The sequence below is a fragment of the Lissotriton vulgaris genome, chromosome 11, assembly GCF_964263255.1.
Source record: "Lissotriton vulgaris chromosome 11, aLisVul1.2, whole genome shotgun sequence".
Classification (NCBI taxonomy): Eukaryota; Metazoa; Chordata; class Amphibia; order Caudata; family Salamandridae; genus Lissotriton; species Lissotriton vulgaris.
Window position 1 is genome coordinate 985,079,707 of NC_141699.1, and position 21,570 is coordinate 985,101,276.

A 21,570-nucleotide genomic window follows, 5' to 3' on the forward strand; every position below is an offset into this window, starting at 1 on the left:
AAGTAAATGGGAGAGTTTTCGAATGGTGTTAGGAGCCATCGTAATCCGAACAAGAGTCGGTCGGAAATTATTCCGGCAAGGAGTCATTCAGAATGGTTTCCGTCCAACATCGTAATGAGGCCCATAATCTTCTGACTCTATTTCCTAACATTCTTCTTTGATGGTACGGATCAACAAAGGGGCCCTACTCCAAGCTTCCATATTGTCACAGCCCAAGATGTTGCTTTATTATGGTATTTTCTTTCTAGGACAGCTGAACGCAACACCTACAGAGTCATCCAAGTATTATCAAACACTTCGTCCAACAAAAATTCTAATTTATTGAATTGCCAATACCTGTTCTCTTGGATGACTTCTCAACAACTATTGGCTGCTTTAAATTCCAATGGGTGGCTACAGAGTTACATTGTTTTTTTTTGCAGATTTTATATAGGGCAAACTCGACCAGAAGGTATTGGAGCGCGTAACACAAGCACCGGTTACGTTACACAAGGACACATTCAGGCAAGGGCAGATTAAGTGATTTGCCCAGAATCACAGGATTTGGACACAACCTTGGTTTCCAGCACCAAAGTCAGCAGTCTAGCAGACGGACCACATCCTCTCCCCTTGCCAACTTGGCTCTCCACATTCCAGCTTTGTGCCTTTCACTCCACAGGAAGTTTGAAGATTGAATCTCTGTCCTTCAACAATGAGGTGTGATGGTGAGGATGTGTTTTTGTTTTCTCAGGTCAAGGATAAGAGACAAAAGTATAAAGTCAGGGCTGATGAATGAAGTTCACATATCTGAGAAACACAAGATACTAGGAAGCATTTCAAACTTGAGGTGATGATTTGATGGCAATTGGGAAAAGTTCAGAGTGAGCAGAAATGTGAAAAATATTTGCAACTATGAGCCGAATTTGTGGAGTTCAAATTTGTGTGGAATCGGGTTGTTCAGAGCCTGGGGCAGAATTCATTCTTCAATGGTGATCAGCGTAAAAAGAAGCACTTTCCCAAAATGCATTTGATCTTTGACCATGATTCCAGACTTGAGAATCACCTTATGAAGACCTCACAATCATCTTTTAGACTAGGTAAGTCATTTCCGGCTGACACTCAATTTATGCATAGTCTGTTAAGTTGTGCACATAAATTTCACTGCACTTATTAAGGGAATGAAGAAGTAGGAGTGGGATGGCCAATGGGAGGATGCTAGGCTGTTGGTGCCATGTTGTGAGGTTAGCACTAGGACCCTGCAAAACCTAATCCTTCCAGGGCACTGGACGCCCCTTTCTGTCCTTAGAACTAGACAGGAAATTCAGAGAAGAGCAGGGCATTGTAGCAAGGGGTTGAGTAGGGCAGCATGGGTAGAGACCAGCTGCCCCAGAAGTAGAGGAACAAATGCAGTAGAGAGGGCACTGGTGATAAAGAATAGTTGTGACCCTCCCATATGGGTCTGAGTCTTCTGTTCACATGCAAGCAAAGACATAACAGTGGGTCTATCCACGCTGGGTTCTTGCAAAATATTTTTTAAACATGTTTACCTGGGGAGTGGGTGGAATAGTGTACAGTGATAAAGCTTAAAAGAAAACCTCCTGAAAAAAGTGCCATGAATCGTCAAAACAACATTTAGTGTACAGGTTTTACTATTAACAACATTACAATTTAGAAACAGGAGTTATGATTTCTCCTATAAAACAAATCTGGCTTCTAATCACAGTAAAAACTAAGACTTTGTCCCTATGACCTTACAAATAGCAGCAGCGAGCAGAACTGGCAGGGACTGAGCTAAGAGCACAGCGTGTGAGTGGGAAGGACATGATGTCTGTGAAGGGCCTGGTTCTGGTTCCTTGTTGTCCAGAAAGAGGAGGGACTGGCTGGGTTGGCTAGACTCCTGTAAATGCAAGTGGAAGAGCAAGGGAACGCGGTGTTAAAACGTCAATCCTCAAAGCGACTAATGGGCAAGGGATAGATAAATACAACGAAAGTCAAATAAAAAAACAAACAGACTGCGAGACCTGGCAAACCATTGCTTTCTTGGAGTGTGAGTGGGTGAAGTCCTGCGCGCCTCGAAGTGGGTGAGCGGGAGTCCCAGGAAAGTTGGGGGGGGGGTGTATGCCCCCCATCTTTGTAGAGGTGCTATGAGGCCTCAGGTGCGGTTGTTGGGCACTTGAAATCCTTGCCTTTCTTCGACCCACATATTTATCGGCATGGGTGGCGTGTTGGGCGTCAGAATAGGCCTCTGAAGGGAAGCATTAGGCAGGTTTGTGTTTTGCTCACCGTTCATTCCACAGAGCTCGGATCTCCGGGCGGTCGTGTTACTCAATTGTGTAATTCTGACGTCTGCGCTATTTCTGTGGCTGAAACGAGACACCAGCGGATAAGCTGGTTGGATGGTTTAGAGGAGTCGTCAGTCTGGCGGCCGCAGCACGAGTACTAGTATCACCGATTCAAAGGCTGCCTACCGTCGAGGAAGCAACAGGTGGAACTAAAAGAAGCTGCTGTTTTGAAAACAAAACAGGTGATGGACCGAATGTGGATCAATGTCACACATTCAACCCAGTCAAAAGATCTGGGCCCAAATCCATCGTTTTTTTGCATTCCACACCACCCTGGGTTAGACAATGGCGATATGCAAATCAGCTCTGACCCTGTGCCCCATGGGAACAGTCCAGTCCGAGCTACAAAAGCCATGTCCTTCCCAGAACGGAATCAAGCATCCGAGGACCGGACCGGTTTCGAGGTAACACCTCTCATCAGCCCGGCTAGCTTGACTCCAGTGGTGTGGAGTGCCTGGGACCCACGTCTGAGCATCCCCAGCGCACTTATGGTGGAATTTGCAAACAAAACAGGTGATGGACCGCATGTGGATCAATGTCACACATTCAACCCAGTCAAAAGATCTGGGCCCAAATCCATCGTTTTTTTGCACTCCACACCACCCTGGGTTAGACAATGGCAATATGCAAATCAGCTCTGACCCTGTGCAAAAAAACGATGGATTTGGGCCCAGATTGGTATCAGGTATTGGTATGCATATTTAAGCTACCTGCCGTTTTAATTCACCAGCACACACTAATATAAATAATAAAGATATATAGTGAGTGTGTCTGATGATTTTATGTCACTTGTTTATGTTGGTCACACTAGTTGGCTATTGTTGTAAGCTTTCTGTCTAGCACCGTTTTACACGCATTTTTGCTTTTGTGTTGTACACTTTCTGTGTTTTGTACACTCATTTCTTTCTGGATTGGAATGGCAACCGATGATGAGAAAGGGGCATAGAATTGGTAAAAATATCTGCCAAGTTCCCCGAGGGTTGTTCGCCCGTGAGGTGCCTTCCTCTCCACCACACATTTTTCTCATCTCTTCACCTGTTTGAGTGTGGAATGATGGACTGTCTGACCAAGGGCAGTTACCATTGGACACTTTGAGTTGATTGCCACCCGGTAATTTTTAAGGTTCTAAGATACAAACACTGTTTTGTGTATGGACAGCAAGACATTAGAGAAAACACACCTCACTGTGAAGAGAAAGGGGGTTGTCTCTGGCACATTGTAATAATAGGTCCAGAGCAAGTGTACTCTCATGTTGAGTAAATAGAGTACCTGTCCTGGGTACAGGGATCTTTTTTGTGAATTATTGTTTAGAGTGGAGGGCGATCCCGGTGGTACTTTCTGTATCCCTCTTGGCTCCTTTTGTGTTTTGGTATTGTTTGCAATTGCCGCCATAAGTGCGCTGGGGATGCCCAGACGTGGGTCCCAGGCACTCCACACCACTGGAGTCAAGCTAGCCGGGCTGATGAGAGGTGTTACCTCGAAACCGGTCCGGTCCTCGGATGCTTGATTCCATTCTGGGAAGGACATGGCTTTTGTAGTTCGGACTAGACTGTTCCCATGGGGCACAGGGTCAGAGCTGATTTGCATATCGCCATTGTCTAACCCAGGGTGGTGTGGAGTGCAAAAAAGCGATGGATTTGGGCCCAGATCTTTGGACTGGGATGAATGTGTAACATTGATCCACATTCGGTCCATCACCTGTTTTGTTTGCAATTGCCGCCATAAGTGCGCTGGGGATGCCCAGACGTGGGTCCCAGGCACTCCACACCACTGGAGTCAAGCTAGCCGGGCTGATGAGAGGTGTTACCTCGAAACCGGTCCGGTCCTCGGATGCTTGATTCCGTTCTGGGAAGGACATGGCTTTTGTAGTTCGGACTGGACTGTTCCCATGGGGCACAGGGTCAGAGCTGATTTGCATATCGCCATTGTCTAACCCAGGGTGGTGTGGAGTGCAAAAAAACGATGGATTTGGGCCCAGATCTTTGGACTGGGATGAATGTGTGACATTGATCCACATTCGGTCCATCACCTGTTTTGTTTGCAATTGCCGCCATAAGTGCGCTGGGGATGCCCAGACGTGGGTCCCAGGCACTCCACACCACTGGAGTCAAGCTAGCCGGGCTGATGAGAGGTGTTACCTCGAAACCGGTCCGGTCCTCGGATGCTTGATTCCGTTCTGGGAAGGACATGGCTTTTGTAGTTCGGACTAGACTGTTCCCATGGGGCACAGGGTCAGAGCTGATTTGCATATCGCCATTGTCTAACCCTGGGTGGTGTGGAGTGCAAAAAAACGATGGATTTGGGCCCAGATCTTTGGACTGGGATGAATGTGTGACATTGATCCACATTCGGTCCATCACCTGTTTTGTTTGCTGTTTTGAAATGCAGCAGTTTGCAATTTTTTTTGCTGCAGCTGGCTCCAAAAATTATTCACCTGTGTGCGCAGGTCGCTTTGAGGGCAGACACTTAGCCAAGAGGACCGTATACTTTGGAGGGCACACCCCCAGAGAAAACAAAGAAGTGTTCAGGGAACAAGAGATGTCGTAGCTTTTAAAAAAAGTGCTGTGCTGGCGATGAGATTTAACAAGCATTGGCCGCGCGGCAGTAATGGTAATGGTGCGGCCGTGAAGGCGAAAGTCATTGCGATCCGATCACTCTGAAAGCGAAAGTGATCGCGATGACGCGCTAAAGCACACTAGGGATGCGCTCGCAGCAGCGCGCACGCTTGTGCGCGCGACAGTAAGCTGGTGGCCGCTTTGGTAGCACTTTTAAAAGCAGCTACTAAATGTCTCCGCCAGATTAGCGCATGCGCTGGATCAGCCGAGACCTAAAAAGGGATTGATGCATAGAAAAATTCTTTCCTCTGAAAATGAAGAATACAATTTTGTGGGCAAATGTACATTCCCTCGTTCCCCCAAGGCAGAGATTTCTACATGGTGACATTTTTGCATGATTGCACGGAGCACACTGAAGTGGTTGCGGATAGCCAAGTAGTCTTCCTTAGATTTCCATTAATCCTAAGGAGTCATTGTAGATTTCTGGGAGTCTAACTAGCAAATGTTGATCCAAGTAACAAGGGCTGAATACAGAAACACTACAGCAATAAAACAGCTGGACAGATTTTACTTCAAACTACAGTTGCAAAAGAATAGATTATGAGCATGCTTGCCTTGGAATTTCTGTAAAAGACCCATTCATGTAGAGGTATTAATATGTTATGTTTTGTGAATGGATACTTGATATAGCAAAATGACTTGCCCCTGAAGGGGCATCTAAGCACGGAGGTAACAGACAAATGGAGAAGCAGCCACTAGTACAGCCAGGTATTAAAATGTTGTTTTTTGTAATGGAAAGTCAGTGCATGCCTGAATGAACAATGGACGTCTGTTACAGTGGTAAGTTGCAAGATAAGAAAAGGCTCGGCCAACGTACCAGGATGCTCGAATACGGCGGGGGCATAGAAGAAGTTTACTCTTTGATCTAAGATTTCTTATAATTGTCTGGAGATAAACTCAAGTGTTAAAGTTACCAAATGCTGTTAAAGAAAACCTGAACAGTACTGCTAGCTTCCGCACTTGACAACATTGTGTGAAGGTGGGCAAATTATTTTATTTCTTTGCTTTAGATCTCAAATCCATTTGAACTGAAATTCAAGGAAATGGCTAAATATTTTTATGAAGGGTTTTAGAAATAACTAGAAAGAAATCAATATCTTAAAGAAATTATAAGCAAATATGTAAAACATGTATCCACATGCTGCCTTAACGAAGGGTAAAGAGCTAACTTCAGTAGTTTACGTTGTATGAGATTGCCAGGTAAGGTCTTTAAGGTACTAACTTCATAAAGAAAAAGTATTTAGACAAAATTTAAATATTATCAATATTAAAGAAAATGTGCATACTATCTCAGCATTGCAGCACTACAAACCTCTTATTTGCAACCTTCTTCAATAAACCACACTTTACATAAACCAACGTCCTCACATACATGTAGCTTTAGCTGTCTGATGAGAGCTCAGACCTGCACACATTACACACCACATAACATACATACAAAGAATTTTGATTAGTCCTTTCAGCCACTGGTTAGTGTGAGTGATTCAGTTGGCTTTTGCACTGACTCACTGAGTTGTTAATCAGCATTGATATCAGATCATGACATTTTGTGGCTGTGTTTCATCTCAAGGGCCCTTCTCTGCATGCTTACATCTTTACTACCACAGTCACTCATCCAAACGTCATGGCTCCTCCCTCATCCCAGTGCTGCACTGATTTTTTTTTTAAATGTTCAATTTATTTTTTTTAAATCAAGGGGAGGGCAGTTGAAAAATGTTACCGGGCCACACGCTTATCGTTTGTGCCTTTGCGCACTTTACTTTATTTTTATTTTACTATCGGCGATTTTGAAAGCGAAAACAACCAGTGCTGAGTCACAATGCATGTGCCGGTATGTGTTGCAATAATAACCTGTGACACTGAAAGGCATTTTGTTTTTTAATTTACTCTTCCAACGTAGCCAGCAGCCATGGCAAACAGTCAAATAAAAATATTAACTGTGCAGGAGTTTACAAAAGGAAAGCAAATTGTCCTGTACCACTCTGCAGCTGCTGAGCTCTCGGAAACAAAAGCACAAGTTACTTACCTTCGGTAACGCATTATCTGGTGGAGACAATATCTAGCTGCAGATTCCTTTCTTTTAAATTGCCCAGGCGTCAGGCTGGATCTGGAAACTTTTGCTCGAGCAATACCCCTTGCACATGCAGTTGGGTGGCTCCATTCCGCTCCACGGGACAGCGTTGGTTATGACGCCGCGGTCACCTATATAGGTGCCAGCCAGGTCCGCAGATTGCAGTACTTTTTGTTTTTTCCACGCCAGAAGCACTGAGCCACAAAGTAACTGACGTAAACATGTGCAAACTAGGGCCCTGAAAAAGGGAATAACCCTAGCCCTAACAAAATCAGTCCGCAAAGCGGGGAAGCATGGGTGGGCCTGTAAGGAATCTGCAGCTAGATATTATCTCTAACAGATAATCAGACCCCCCAGGATATAGCAGCATGGATTAGCAAATTTAGCGGCACAAAAATGGAAATTTAGCGGCACAAATATGGAAATTTAGCGCCAATTTTGCGGCATTTTATTTGGCTATTTTTCCTACAACAAAGGGCTCAATAGCGTGGAGAGTGAGTAGCTATCAAGCAGGGCATAGATCGGAGATTAGCAGAATGCCAAAAGGGTAAATAATGATAAGCCCTTAACAGTACAGTTAACGTATCTCTCAATGCGCCTCCTGCAGAAAATTCCGGCCTGTTATTAAAGTTAACAAAGACAGAAGAGAGCATGGTGAAAATTAATGCAGACGGCTTTATGCAAAGTTATATTAAAGTCTCATGTCCGGGTGATTGCAGGATCTTTAAATGTGAACACATGGACAGTATTTTACGTTGGCAAAGGTGGCAAACCCAGCAACACCAGTGGCGGCTGCTTCACACACCCCCCTCTCCGGTGGCACCTTCGGGTATGTCTCCTACTGCCAAGCCCTGCTGTGCAACTTCGATAAAAGCTGGTGCTGCTGCTCGCTCGCAGCTGCAGAACTGGCGCCCAGAGTCCTTCGCAGTACACAGTCACCCACCCTTTTATTTATTTTAAAAGTTTCATATAGCGCTAGCTTGACCCGTAAGTATCAGAGCGCTTTAACTACACTACTTCACTTCCAGCAGGATCACAGAACTGAAGTGTTCTGTTAGGACATGCGGTAGTTCTGCATTGCAACTGAGGCACACAAAACTACAAACTTGAAAAAGAAAACATTTCCACATACGTTTCGTTCTTCTGCACTCAGAGAATGTGTAACCTCCTGATAAAGCACTTCTTTATAAAAATGCGCATCTCCCGGCTCCAACATTAAAATAGATGGCTTATTTTCTTAAAAGCGTAACACATGAAATAAGAATACCGTGCTCTGCAGCCCCGAGGTTCAGCCGGCAGTTGTACAAAATCGGATGAATTTAATTCTCCTTATTTAATGCGACCCAATATAATTGCATCCTAGACGCTAGCAATTATCATTCAGGGATCGTTAAGGTATCTAGAAAACATTTTGAAGCGTTTCTTTCTTGTATGTACTGCTTGTGGGACATTCAATACTGGTGATGCAGGGAGAAGCCGGCCAGTGCCAATGCCAGCCGTGTCACACAGGAGAAGAATTGCAAAAACAACAGGTGATGGACCGAATGAGGATCAATGTCACACATTCAACCCAGTCAAAAGATCTGGGTCCTAATCCATCGTTTTTTTGCACTCCACACCACCCTGGGTTAGACAATGGCGATATGCAAATCAGCTCTGACCCTGTGCCCCATGTACTGGGGTGAATGTAAGACATTGATCTACATTCTGTCCATCATATTGTTTTTTGTAATTTTCTCCCTGAGTGTACTGGGGTAGCCCAGACGTGGGTCCCAGGCACTCCACACCACTGGAGTCAAGCTAGCCGGGCTGATGAGAGGTGTTACCTCGAAACCGGTCCGGTCCTCGGATGCTTGATTCCGGTCTGGGAAAGATATGGCTGTGTACTTCGGACTGGACTGTTCCCATGGGGCACAGGGTCAGAGCTGATTTGCATAAAGCCATTATCTAACCCAGGGTGGTGTGGAGTGCAAAAAACGATGGATTTAGGCCCAGATCCTTGTACTGGGGTGAATATAAGACATTGATCTACATTCTGTCCATCAAGTTGTTTTTTGTAATTTTCTCACACAGGAGAAGAAGGCACGGAAAATGTGGCAGAGACACTCGTCATACTGAGAAGTGATGAGGAAATGAAAGCACAGTTTGTACTGGCAACAACAACCTCTTTCCCTCCATTGTAAATCTGATATTCCACCACACTCTACAACCAATCAGACCCCCCAAGATATAGCGGCTTTTGTAAAAATGCTGCGCGATTTCGCAAAAAGTGCCGATTTCGCAGGCACTTTTGTAAAAATCGCAGCATTTTTACAAAAGTGACGATTTCACGGCAAACCGCGAAATCGCGAAATGCTGGAGGGTCTGGATAATGTGTTACCAAAGGTAAGTAACATGTTTATCTGATAGAAACTTCTAGCTGCAGATTCCTTATCTTTGAATTAGATACCCAAGCCATACTCTCCCGGCAGTGGGTTGCGACCAATTCCTCACACTAGGAAGTCCTGCATGACCGAACAAGCAAAATGCCCGTCCCAGCGGACCAAACTGTCCAGGCAGTAGTGCTTGGCAAATGTGTGCAAAGATGTCCATGTTGCTGCCTGAGAGATGTCCAGGACTGGGACTGGGACAACCTGAGCCGAGACCATAGTCGCAGCCTTTCCCCTGGTGGAATGGGCCCTTAACCCTCAGGAGCCTGCTTCTTAGCCAGGGCATAATAGATCCTAATTTAGAGAACGACCCAGTGAGAGATGGTCCTTTACTGCACTGCCCGACCCTTCTTAACCCCCACGTACCCTACAAAGAGTTGCTTGTCATCCCAGAACTCTTGTGCAGTCAAAGTAGAACGACAACGCTGTTTTTGGGTCCAGACGGTGAAGAGGTTCCTCTTCTTTAGAGGGATGCGGGGGAGCAAAGAAGGTGGGCAGGGTGATAGACTGACCAAGATGGAATGGAGTCACCACCTTCGGTAAAAATGAAGCACCGTGCGAAGCACCCCTTTGTCTGGAAAAAGACCTCATGTAGGGAGGTGTACAAGATTGAGTTGCAGCGCTCTCACCCTCTGGTCAGATGTTATCGCCACAAGAAAGACTTCCTTGATCGTAAGAAGCCGGAGGAGACACCTGTGCAGAGGCTCAAAAGGAGCACACATAAGAAATGTGAGGACCAAATTAAGGTCCCACTGCGGCATAACAAAGGGCGTGGGCGGAAACAAGTGAGCCAGCCCGTTCAAAAACCTATTTACAATTGGATACCTAAAGAGAGGGATGGCCTGGCAGCTGCAAAAAAGCAGAAAGACCAGAATGATAACCCTTATGAGTACCCAAATCAGAGCCCTGCTGGGCAAGGGTTAGAATTAATAGAAAAGTGGAAAGAGAAGAAGAAAGAGGGTCAATAGACCCTGTACAGTATAATGCAAACTTCTGCCAACGGCAGGCGTATAGGTCTTAGTGAAGGGATGTATGGCTGCCAAAATAACGTTACATTCTTCAGGAGGAAGGTCAAAAGCCATCAACTGCTACCGCTCAATCTCCACGCATGGAGGCGCGGAGTTGACAGGTTCAGGTGGAGTACCCTCACCTGCTGCTGTGACAGAAGATCCTCTCGAAGGGGCAGCCTGATCGGAGGATTAATGCACATTTCCGGACGTTTTAGATATCAGACTCTTCTCGCACAGTCCGTAGCCACAAGAATGACTTGGGCCCGGTCGTTCCTGATCTTCTTCAGAACCCTCGGCAGCAGTGGTATGGGCGGAAAGGCATACAGCAGGCCTGAGCCCCACTCGCGACGAAAGGTGTCGCAGAGCGATAGCTGCCTTGGAAACTCCGGCATGCAGTATTGCTGACACTGCACATTCTCTTCGGAGGCGAACAGATCTAACCAAGGATCTCCCCACTGCTGAAAGAGACCGTGCGCCACCTCGGGCTGAAGATGCCATTTGTGATCGGCTATTTTGTATATATTTTGTATATGCACAAGAAATGTCCTTTGCAAAAAATGAAAAAGTTTTTGACTAGAAAAAAATGACTAAAATAAACTAGTGACGGAATTGATAATAGACTGCTATGTTTTGTTCATAACAGATCTTTGATAAATAAGAAGTTAACCCAGTACTGGCAGTTGTGTCGTTGTTTCATTTGTGATCCGCTAGGCACCGACAGCTGAGTTCGCCTGCCCTGGCATTCAGAGAACGTGCCTGGTATTGACCCAGAAGGGTTATGTCCTGCAGTTCCAGCAATGTCCAGAGATGCAGGGCCTCTCAACAAAGGGCCTGCGACATCACCCAGCCCTGCTTATTGCATTACCACATGGCGGTGAACTTGTTTGTGAACACCTGCACAAACTTCCCCTTGACAAAGAGAAGAAATGCTTTCCATGTCAACCGAAATCGCTCGAAGCTCCAACAAACTGAAGTGGAGCCCTGACTCCACCGGAAACCAGTGTCCCCTGATCTCTTCCTCTCCCGGATGGCCGCCCCATTCCAGAAGACACGCATCTACCACAACTGAGATCTGGTTGGGGAAGGAAGAGGGGTCTGCTGTTGACCCAATCGCGGTACGCCAACCACCACTACAGATCTCTCACAGTTCCTTCCGAGATCTGGACCGCGTTGGAGGTTTCCCCGATGCTGCACCCACTGGAACTTCAGGTCCTACTGCTGAGCCTGCCTACGCCATCTGCATTGCTTCATCAACAGGATGAAGCCTCATAGTCAGTCTCACCGAAATCCAGGATAGAGGCTTAAACATCGGAATCATAACCTGAATATCTTGTACTCGCTGCTCACGAGGATAGGCCCGAAACTGCACTGTGTCCAGAACAATCCCCCCGTTGAAAGGGAGTGCCTGAGGAGGAGTCAGGTAGGACTTCTGCACATTTATAGAGAACCTCAGCAAATGCAGGAGGTTCACCATAGTCTGAGGGTAGGAGACAACAGCCTGGGCCTTCAACAGCCAGTCGTTGAGGTAGGGGAAGAATGACACCCCTAAAGTGCACAGATGAGCTGCGACAACCGCCATCACCTTGGTGAACAGCCGAGGGACAATGGTATGGCCAAAGGGGAGAACGGTAAACAGAAAGTGCTTGTGGCCCGCCTTGAAGCGCAGGTAACGCTTGTGGCCGGGCAGGACGGGGATGTGAAAATACACATCCTGCAGGCCCAAAGCTACCATCCAGTCTTCTTGATCTAGAGCAGAGAAAACCTCAGCTAAAGTAAGCATCTTGAACTTATCCTTCTTGAGAAAGATTGATGGTCCGAAGACATAAAATAGGCCGCAACCCTTCGTTCTTTCTTGGAATCAGAAAGTAGCAGGAATAATAGCCACTGCCTACTTCTGAATTTGGGAACCTCTCTATAGCTCCCTTGGCCAGGAGAGCTTTAACTTCCTCTTAGAGCAATTTTAAATGATCCTCCACCAACTGTTGTTGATTTGGCAGAATGGGAGGAGGAAAGGCACAGAATAGCCCTCTTGAATGATCTGCAAGGCCCACTTGTCCGATGGTATGGACCTCCAGTGAGGGAGATGATGATGGATTCTCCCAGCAAGTGGTGTGATCTTAAAGAGTCAGACTAGGAGTGATTGGAAGCTACAGCTGCCGAAGGCAGGGTGGCCGATGTCTTGTTACTGACCGGTAATCTTCATTAAGGTCCTCCTCGTCCCAGTCCTAACCATCTGAGGCAATCCTGTCTCGCGACAGCCAATAGAAACACTAGTAATTTTTCATTTTTATAATATAAGCCACTCCCACCCACTGCTATGCCTATTATCAACAAGTCCAGACACAAAGATAGCGGGACTGAGGGAACAGGACTGGGATGAAGAGGACCTTAATCGGGGCAATGAAGATTACCAGTAAGTAACAAGGCATTACCCCCTCATATGTCCTCCTCGTCCCAGTCCAAACCATGTGAGGAACTCACAAGCAAAAAACCAAGAAGTAAAACACAGGACACCAGGCATCCATGCAAAAGTTAAAGAATGTAATCAAACAAATAATTAAGGTAAAGCTGCGTTCAAAACGGCCACAGCAAAACTGTCCACAGAGGCATGCAAAACATCAGGGCGATAATGCCGGACAAACAAGTGATGGGTCTGCCAGGTGCTGGCCTACAAATCTTCTGGATAGAGACCCCGCTGCCTCAGTCCAGCAAGCAGACGCAGAATGTGTCAAACGTCCTTGCATCTGAGAAGGAGGAGGCAGATCCACAGACTTATAGGCTTGGCAGACCGCCAAACAACCTACCGACTAATGGTGTAAGAAGAAACCTTCTTCCCCTTAGCCACACTCCCACAGGAGACAAACAGGGCAGGGGAAAGACGAAACCTCAGGGCACCTTGGAGGTAAATCTGAAGGGCTCTGCCAACACCCAAGGTCAAAGGGACAAGAGAATCCACATCCCCAGGCAAATCCGGAAGGACCAACTCCTGCTGCAAATGGAACTAGAAGGACATTTTAGGGCGAAAGGCCGGGTCAAGCCGCAAAACAACCCTATCCTGCAGAAACTGCAAATAAGATAAGGAGAAAAGCAAAGCACCCAACTCTACCAACCGCCTAGCGTAGGTGATGATCAACAGAAATGCCAACTTAGCAGACAACCACAAAAAATCTGCATCCAACAAAGGTTCAAAAGGAGGCAACTGCAGACCACGCAAAACAGTCGGCAAATCCCAAGAAGGCACAATCACAGGAGAGACTGGATGACGAAGCCTAAAACTATGCAGAAGCCAACTCACTAAAGGAGCGACAACCTCTAAAGAGGCCCCAGGACCCCTGCATGCCCAAATTGCAGCCCACTGAGCAGACAAGGTAGAAGGGGGAAGGTCCTTCAAAAACCCATCTCGAAAAAAATTAAGAATAGAAGCCGGATCCCCAACCACGGGATCCAACCCATGGGAAGAGCATCAGGACACAAAACACCCCCAATGCTTCCCTTAGCTCTTTAGAGTCAAAGGCAGACGCCACTGTTTAGTGTTACAGGCCACCACAGAAGAACGGCCCAAAGACTCCAACGCCATCCGTTCAAGAGCCAGGCTGTCAGATGCAAGCGACGAAGACAGGAGGGGATACTGAAGTGGAGCCAGAGCCAAGGGAAGGCGGACAAACCTGCCCGCACCAGCTGCATCAGAAGCGGAAAACAAAGGCAGCGAGGCCAAAAAGAAGCAGTCAAAAGCACAATCACCTTCTGCCCCCGAATCTTCTGGAGCATCCTCTGGAGGAGGGGAATTGGAGGGAAGGCAAACAGAAGGCCCGAAGGCCAAGGAATCGAGAGAGCATCCACTGCCCTGAGGACAAACCACCTCGGAACAAAACCGGGGGAGAAGAGCGTTGTGAGGGAAGCAAAAAGATTGATCCAGGGAGACCCGAAACAAAGACAAAGGTCCTGAAAACAGACAGATGGTACAGAAAAGAGGACGTGAGGATGCGGCTCAAGCTGTCCGCATGAAAATTCAGACGCCCCTGAATGTAAACAGCCCTCAACACAAATAGATGAAATTCTGCACAGGCACAAATCATGGAAGCAAGCAGATTCAGCGACACACACCCGGTTCCCCCCTTGTGGTTCAAGTAACAACGAGCCACCGGATTGTCAAAACGAACCAACAGATAGGCCCCTTGGAGAGAAACCTTAATGAACAGCATCGCCTGCCAAACAGTGCCTCATTGAAGGGTAAAAGGGGTTCAGAGGTGGAAGCCCCAAGCTGAAGCACATTGGTCAGGAAATTTGTCCTGACCTGCACAGAGGGCAACTCCAGTCCAAGGACCTCGGCTGCTCTCTTGACCACCATGGCATAAGATGCCCCCCTACTCCATAGACACAGTTGGCGGAGAGAACATGCCAGTATCTGGCAAAGTGTCCAGTCCACTGGCCTCCCCAAGTTCTCCACACCAGTCCATCTGCTCTGCTGAAACATCCCGGTGTTCTAAAGGGTCGATAGAACCCTACCAATCCTCTCCTAAGCCTAAAACATCATGAAAATATTCAGGCGACAACATAAAACCGCTGGGTTCTAACGATGTTGGAATTGGCGTTGAGCGACGCTGTTCCGACTATCTCGTCAGGGATAATAATAATCCACATTTGTAAAGTGCGAACAATCACCCGTAAGGGTCTCCAGGCGCTGGGGGCCGTCAGAAAGATTAAGCAAGCTATTGCCCAGAGTCACATGGTGCTGGGCTAACCTACCGCCGGAGCCGGGGATCGTCCGTAATCCCCAGATTCCAGCGTCAGTCGCCCTGGCCGCGGCGCCACCCCTCCCCCATAAGGATGGGGCTAAAACCGGGAGTGGGTACCGACAGCCCCGAAGGCCCAGACTTTGGGTCCGAAGCCAGGGAAGGTTGCGATGGCATTAATGGCGCCATCCCGGATCAGAATCCTGATGCCCCACCGGAGCCGTGGCCTAAGCCAACTACATCGAACCCGATGGTGCCCCTTCCGACCCAGAGGTTGACATAAGTCGAAAAGGCCTGTCAAAAAGCGACAGAGGGGTAGCTCTTCTCCGAGCAGGCGCTTAGCTGGCGGCGGAAAGAAAAGAACGAATATCAGCGTGCCTGGGTGGCGCCTATATAGGTGACCGCGACATCATAACTGACGCGAACAACGCAGGCGATGTCACGCAGAGCCAAATGGAGCCACCCGATGGCGCGTACAAGGGGTATTGCTCGAGCAAAAGATTTCGGATCCAGTCTGACGCTGGAGAATTCAAAGGCAAGGAATCTGCAGCTAGAAGTCTATCAGACAAGAATACATAAAGAGCTTTGGCTATGTTAGTATGCAAACATTTACCTGTTAAAGGTACTGGATTTTACAATCAGTCTAAAATGGTGCAGAAGAAAATGTAAGGCATTGAGCTAATTGGTGAAGGGGTTCACAGTCACCCTTACAGGACGGCAACATACTGCAAATCTGTTAGAGTTGTTTTACATTAGTTAGTATGACTTCATAGCAAAGCAAACTGAAGAGTGTTATTCCACTTACCGATTGAACCTGGATTTGAAGAGCTGCAGGGTTATCATAGCAGAAATAGCTACCTATTGGGGAGAAAACAGCTGTATTAATAAACTTGTCTTTAGTCATGTCTTTGCTACTTAATTTAAAATGATTACGACAGTAAAAGGAGGTATTTAGTTAAAAGGACAACTGTCTCTCACTTGTGCAATACTAACACTACTATTAAATAATATTTTAGGAACAATGTAGGGCATTTATTATGAAATATGATTTAACAAAGTGGATTGCGAAATAACTGAGGCTTCCTCTTCCAAGGCTGTTTCAGCTACCTATAGAAGTAATATGACAGCAGGCCCAACTCTGGGCACGCTGATCTGAAAATTTTCAAAGCAGTTTCTCAGGGAGGGAATAATAGCGGAACATGTGACATGCAAAAAACACCATTTTGTTTAAATGTTTGTATCTACAGTGAGAAATGCCCCCATGTAAAAAACAAATCTAACACCTCCCTGATTTTTACCCTATCTTCCTGGAGGCTAAGTTGCTAATGGACCATGGGTGGCCCAAAGATACCTAAACTCTACCACTCACTCGCAATCCACGCCCCAACACATTTGACAATCTTAGGTGGGCAAGGGAAAGAGATGTGGGAACATTTTCTGATAAAAAATTGTAAATTGCCAGGATGGTATTGTGGGAAATGGCTACTGCCAATTAATACAGAATGATCCAACTGAAAAATGTGCACCTGACATACATAACACATTATAAAATATGGAGGTATGGGAACATTGATTCACCCGACTGTCTCAGATGTGGAGAGCAACGGGGATCTCATACACTGTATATTGCAATACCCCAAAATTACACCTTTCTGGGACAGAGTGAGATTCACATTGCAAAAAAATAACAAACAGGCAGATAGACAACGACACAAAGCTGATGCTCCTGCATGTTTCACTAATTTGTGACACAAACAGATATAACCGAATGCTGATAAACCAAGGACAACTAAAGTGGATTATCTCAAAACGTAACATTGCCAACACCTGCTAAGTAGATACCTGCCAACTTTCGAGAGCTGGGCATGCGCAGTAGGTTACTGAATAATGATTAAGATCCCCACTGATAAATTGTGCAGATGTCTACAGAAACATGTTAGGATCTGGGGGAATGGATGGACTACCGGGGGAATCGTGACGGTACTAAACATTGAAAATGCAACACAAACACTAGGTTCAAATATTGATTGTTAACCTAGTGAATAGGTAAAATGTCATTCTAGTCAAGAAACGGGATAATGGACTGCAAATAAAAATGGTGTGTTGAGAGAGTGCGATTACGTAATATTTACCTAGGACAACTTTTTTCTCAGAATTAAACTATAAAATTATTAGATTCTGTATGTGCTAATTGATAGTGCGTAAAGAGTGGCAATTAAGTGCCCTCTGTTATTTAGAACTGTATATTAATGAATTTCATATTGAATTAATAGTTTTTTTTAAGGTCTTTGTAAGAGTTGTAATCTATTTTAGTGATACTGTGACAATGCGTTTCAGCTGGTCAGCAAATCTCATGCAATAACCACATCTCAGATACATGGGCTTAACTGTAGTAGCATTAGGTGAGAAATACATTATATTCTTACTGTGAATTGGTGTTTGAGTTCAACTAAAGGCAAGGCTGTCGGGATAGTCTGGGCTGCCTCTCAATATTATTTAATAGCCCTTGATTTGTTACGTGGAAAATAAGGGTTACTAAATGAAGAACAAAATTATGTGAGGCTGGCATGGTTTTGCTGTTTTGTGCATCCCTGTTTGCTTACTGTGCCTGCGGGATATAAACTGACCTACTTATTTCTGCACCCTGCCAACCAGTCCCTACTGTGCTACATGTTAATACAACTTTTGGTTTCTGTGATTATTATTTTTTTAAGCTGCTTCATAGCAGAGTTCTTGAAAGAAGCTGCAAATATCTGCCCTTTTCGTTGGTGTGGAGTTTTTATTTACTTCTTGCTAATGGCAAAGTCCTCTGCATGTTAAACAGTCGCCAAACGAGACTGCATGCATAAGTATCTTACTGGTATCCTTGCTACTTATTTTTCTCCTAGAGTCCTGCTAATCTAAAGCGTATGTAGAGGCCGAGGCCCGTACCTGGTAGAGCAAGGTGTAGAACTTGTTCTGTGACCTGGAGGGATGCACCAAGCATGCCCTAAAAATGGGCATAGGTCTCCAGATCCCTCTTCTGTTCATTCCCACTGTAATGTGAATGCAAGATTTGTGACTGGACATTCTGTGCGTATCCCAAGTGCACGTACATACTGTCAGTGTGTAGCACGTGTACGCTAAAAGGACTTCAATTACTGAGACCAGTGGAACTTATTTTGTATGGCTACTGGTTAAGAATATTACAAGCTGGAGAGTGGCTACAGCTTCCCTAGACAAAGAGACAAAGGAATTGTAAGGACTGTATTCATGTGGTTGAGGATGGAGATCCAGACACAGAAGTGGGAAAGGATGGAAACAGGAAAACGCTTATAAATTCAGTGAGGGGCATGTTAAGACAAAGCTGCTGATTAATTCTTGCTTGCCATTGTCAATTGGTAGATGGTAGGAGTGAGGAGGTGAGACTGCAGTTTCAGTTGATCGAGTAAAGGAAGCCCCAGTATGATGAAGAATGTCACATTACGTGAATAAGCCCTCCTCGTCCAATTCTTGGAATTGCCTTTCTCGATAAGAGACCACAAAACATAACACAGGTCTATGTATTTAAGAAAACTAGACTCATTCATCCAGACCTGGGCGATTGGCTATGCTGAAGTCTCTCGGTTATAGACATCACACCTAATCTGTGTTATATAAAAATAGCGCATGCCAGTAAATGTGCAGATTTGTATGAGTTTTGCATTTGCTACAAGCACACTTACAAAGGAGTACTCTCATCTTGGTGTTAAGTGATTGAATGATAGGGATGTCCAGGCTTTTGGACATTGAAGCAGTGGATGAAAATGTGTGTAAGTGACAGTGTGTCATAAAAGCATGCTGTAGGATTTGTTAAACTGGGGAAATAATGTTGTGTACTGCACATGTGTGAGATTATTGTAAATTTGGTGTAGGAAATCAGTGAAAGAGTGTTTGGTGAATGTTCCAGCTCTGAAATGGAATAGAAGTAGATAGGCTGATCTGCAGGAAGGATGTTAACCACCATACATGTAATGGAATGGTCAAAAATGACGGATCAAATGAGAGAACGTAAGCTGGTTAGAAACAACTAGGTGGTCAAGAGGTAGCACATGGCAATGGGTACACAGATGTGTATTATGTACTAGATAAGAAGCAAAGCAAAAAAAAGTGTGGTGGAATAGAGTTGTTGATTGTTTAGGTCGAAGTTTACTACTCTTTTGAAGAACAAAGGGGCTAGTCAAATCTCTAGACAGCAAATAGGGACAAATTTACCACTGGGAATTTTGTAAGGCCCTAACCAACAAATTTTGGAATGCATTATCATCGAGAAATCCCCCCCTTAAACTCATGCGAGTTCAAGTGGGCTACAACCACTGTTGGAGTGGGCAAGCGTTTTTTGTGCAATGCACAGAAAGTCTCAATGTGTAAGAAAAACGGAATGATTGGAAAACGGGATTCGGTGATGCAAAGCAATAATTTGACTTAGCTTGATTAAAAACCAAGAGTGGTGGATTTGGGGCTATTGGTGCCCTTCCAACTATACAAGGTTAGCTGTATTTACAGAGCACAGCAGGACTGTGGTTTTCTTCAGCACATTCTTAAATGTATCTGGCTTTTAAAAATAGGTAATTCCTATGTGTAAAGCCTAATAGACATATTATTGATACATATACGCTACGTATCCTGGCAATGGAGATATAGATTTAGCAAAATGTTTACAGTATTTCGTAATTGGGTATACACAACAGGTCAGAATATTTGCTCGTAACCCGGGGAAGAGGAGAACTTGTCACCCTCTAGCCACACAATCGTCAAGCGTACACCACAGCAGCAAATTGCTGCTTCACTCTTGAACGAGGCTTCCTCCTTCCACGTGTACCAGAATAACTTCTGCAAAAGCATCAGTTTTGTACTAATATTTTAGGCACTAGACAATTTTTGTAGCCTACTTCAGATATAATAAACAAGCATCAGGGTTGGGCTCATACACCAATGGTGCCATTCTTAAAGGTCCCATTACATACAGTATGTTTTTCGGCAACAATGGTTTCTTTACAAGACAGGAATGTTTCATAAAATAAGTTTACTGTGCAGGGCTCATGACACTCCTCAAAGACAAACAAGGAAGTAGGCCTTCCTCCTACCACCTCTAGCCAGACACTGGACATGCTGAGCTAACAGATTGAAAGAGGGCAGGGACCGAGTGAGGGTAAAACTTCCTCTTTCACCAGGCATGAAGATCTTCTCCAAGAGGTCCAGCTCTGTGGCCACAGCTGCTCTGCACTAGGCCTAACCTCCACAATGCAAGAGAGCTCCACATAATATTGCTGTAGGAGCTAGGCCACTAGGAACATATATATATATATATAACACACACCAACACATTACAACTGACTTACTGATGACGATTCACAACAATACAGCTGCTAATGCCATAAACGTAACAAATCAGAATACTTTTGCCCTCAATACGGCCCAGGCTCCAAAAACACCATCCACAAAGCAGAAAATTAGGACAGGATGGGACAAATCAAAAAGGAGCCAGAATGTCATGCATGGACTGACTGCGCACGAGGCTCGACACAACATGCTAGTCATTCAATATGTTGCCAGTCAGTGCCCAAGAGACAGGACTTTGCTCCTGCACAACTTACTTTAGTGCAGAATCAACACTTGACTGCACAGTGTGGCATTCCGATCACTAGGTCGGAGGAAAGAGTACCGACAATGAAAATTAGCCCATAATTACAGTTAAAAAACAACAAGGGGTGCAAATAAAAATTAGCTTAAGTCACTGCATAAGGTGCCAACCGGCTTCAATTTTCGGGCGCTTTAGTTGCCAAGCGACGTTTACAGCAGATCAGGCTGCAGTGAATGAAGCCAGTGCCCCTGAGAAAGTGCCTATCGCAATGGGTTGGACTTCAGCGCTACAATTCCGACATTTTAAGACTATCCTCAGCTCCCAAGATGGTTTCCACAGAAGACCAATTGTCTGCAGAGTTGCAGCAAGCCGTACTAGACACAATAAACCCCAGCTAAAATGTTCAATCCAGCCCCACACTGCAAGAGACCAGACTGGGGCAGCGGGGGTATGGTTGGGTCATGTCAGCTCAAGCTGCTCAGCAAGCAGCAGTCAGCCTGCAGCCTACGTGTGAAATACCAGCCACTCCAGCCTTGGCCTTTAACCCAAGGCAGTCTAAACTCCCGGTCCGGCATGTCACTCACGAGAACTGCCCGGATCACCTCGTGACACAAGCAAGAAGAACAAGAACAGGATAATGGCAAGTCGCAACGTAATGGGGTTCACATCTTATAAAAACAAATAAAGAAAACCTCCTAGCAGGCAGTGATTATTAACTGTCGGCCTTGTTAGTCATGTTCTGAGCTACACATATCTATGATTACACGTGGGCCCATCCAATGCTACCAG

At 45.6% G+C, this 21,570-nt stretch overlaps 1 protein-coding gene across 2 annotated transcripts in view; it reads right to left on the reverse strand.

Moving 5' to 3' along the window:
• MFSD1 (major facilitator superfamily domain containing 1) overlaps nucleotides 1-21,570 on the reverse strand; it is a 144,144-nt gene that overhangs the window by 120,189 nt on the left and 2,385 nt on the right. For both annotated transcript variants that reach the window (XM_086944219.1, XM_086944220.1), the window contains exon 2: nucleotides 15,985-16,037. In XM_086944219.1, the coding sequence (XP_086800345.1) occupies nucleotides 15,985-16,037 (53 nt within the window). The remainder of the gene's footprint in view (nucleotides 1-15,984; nucleotides 16,038-21,570) is intronic.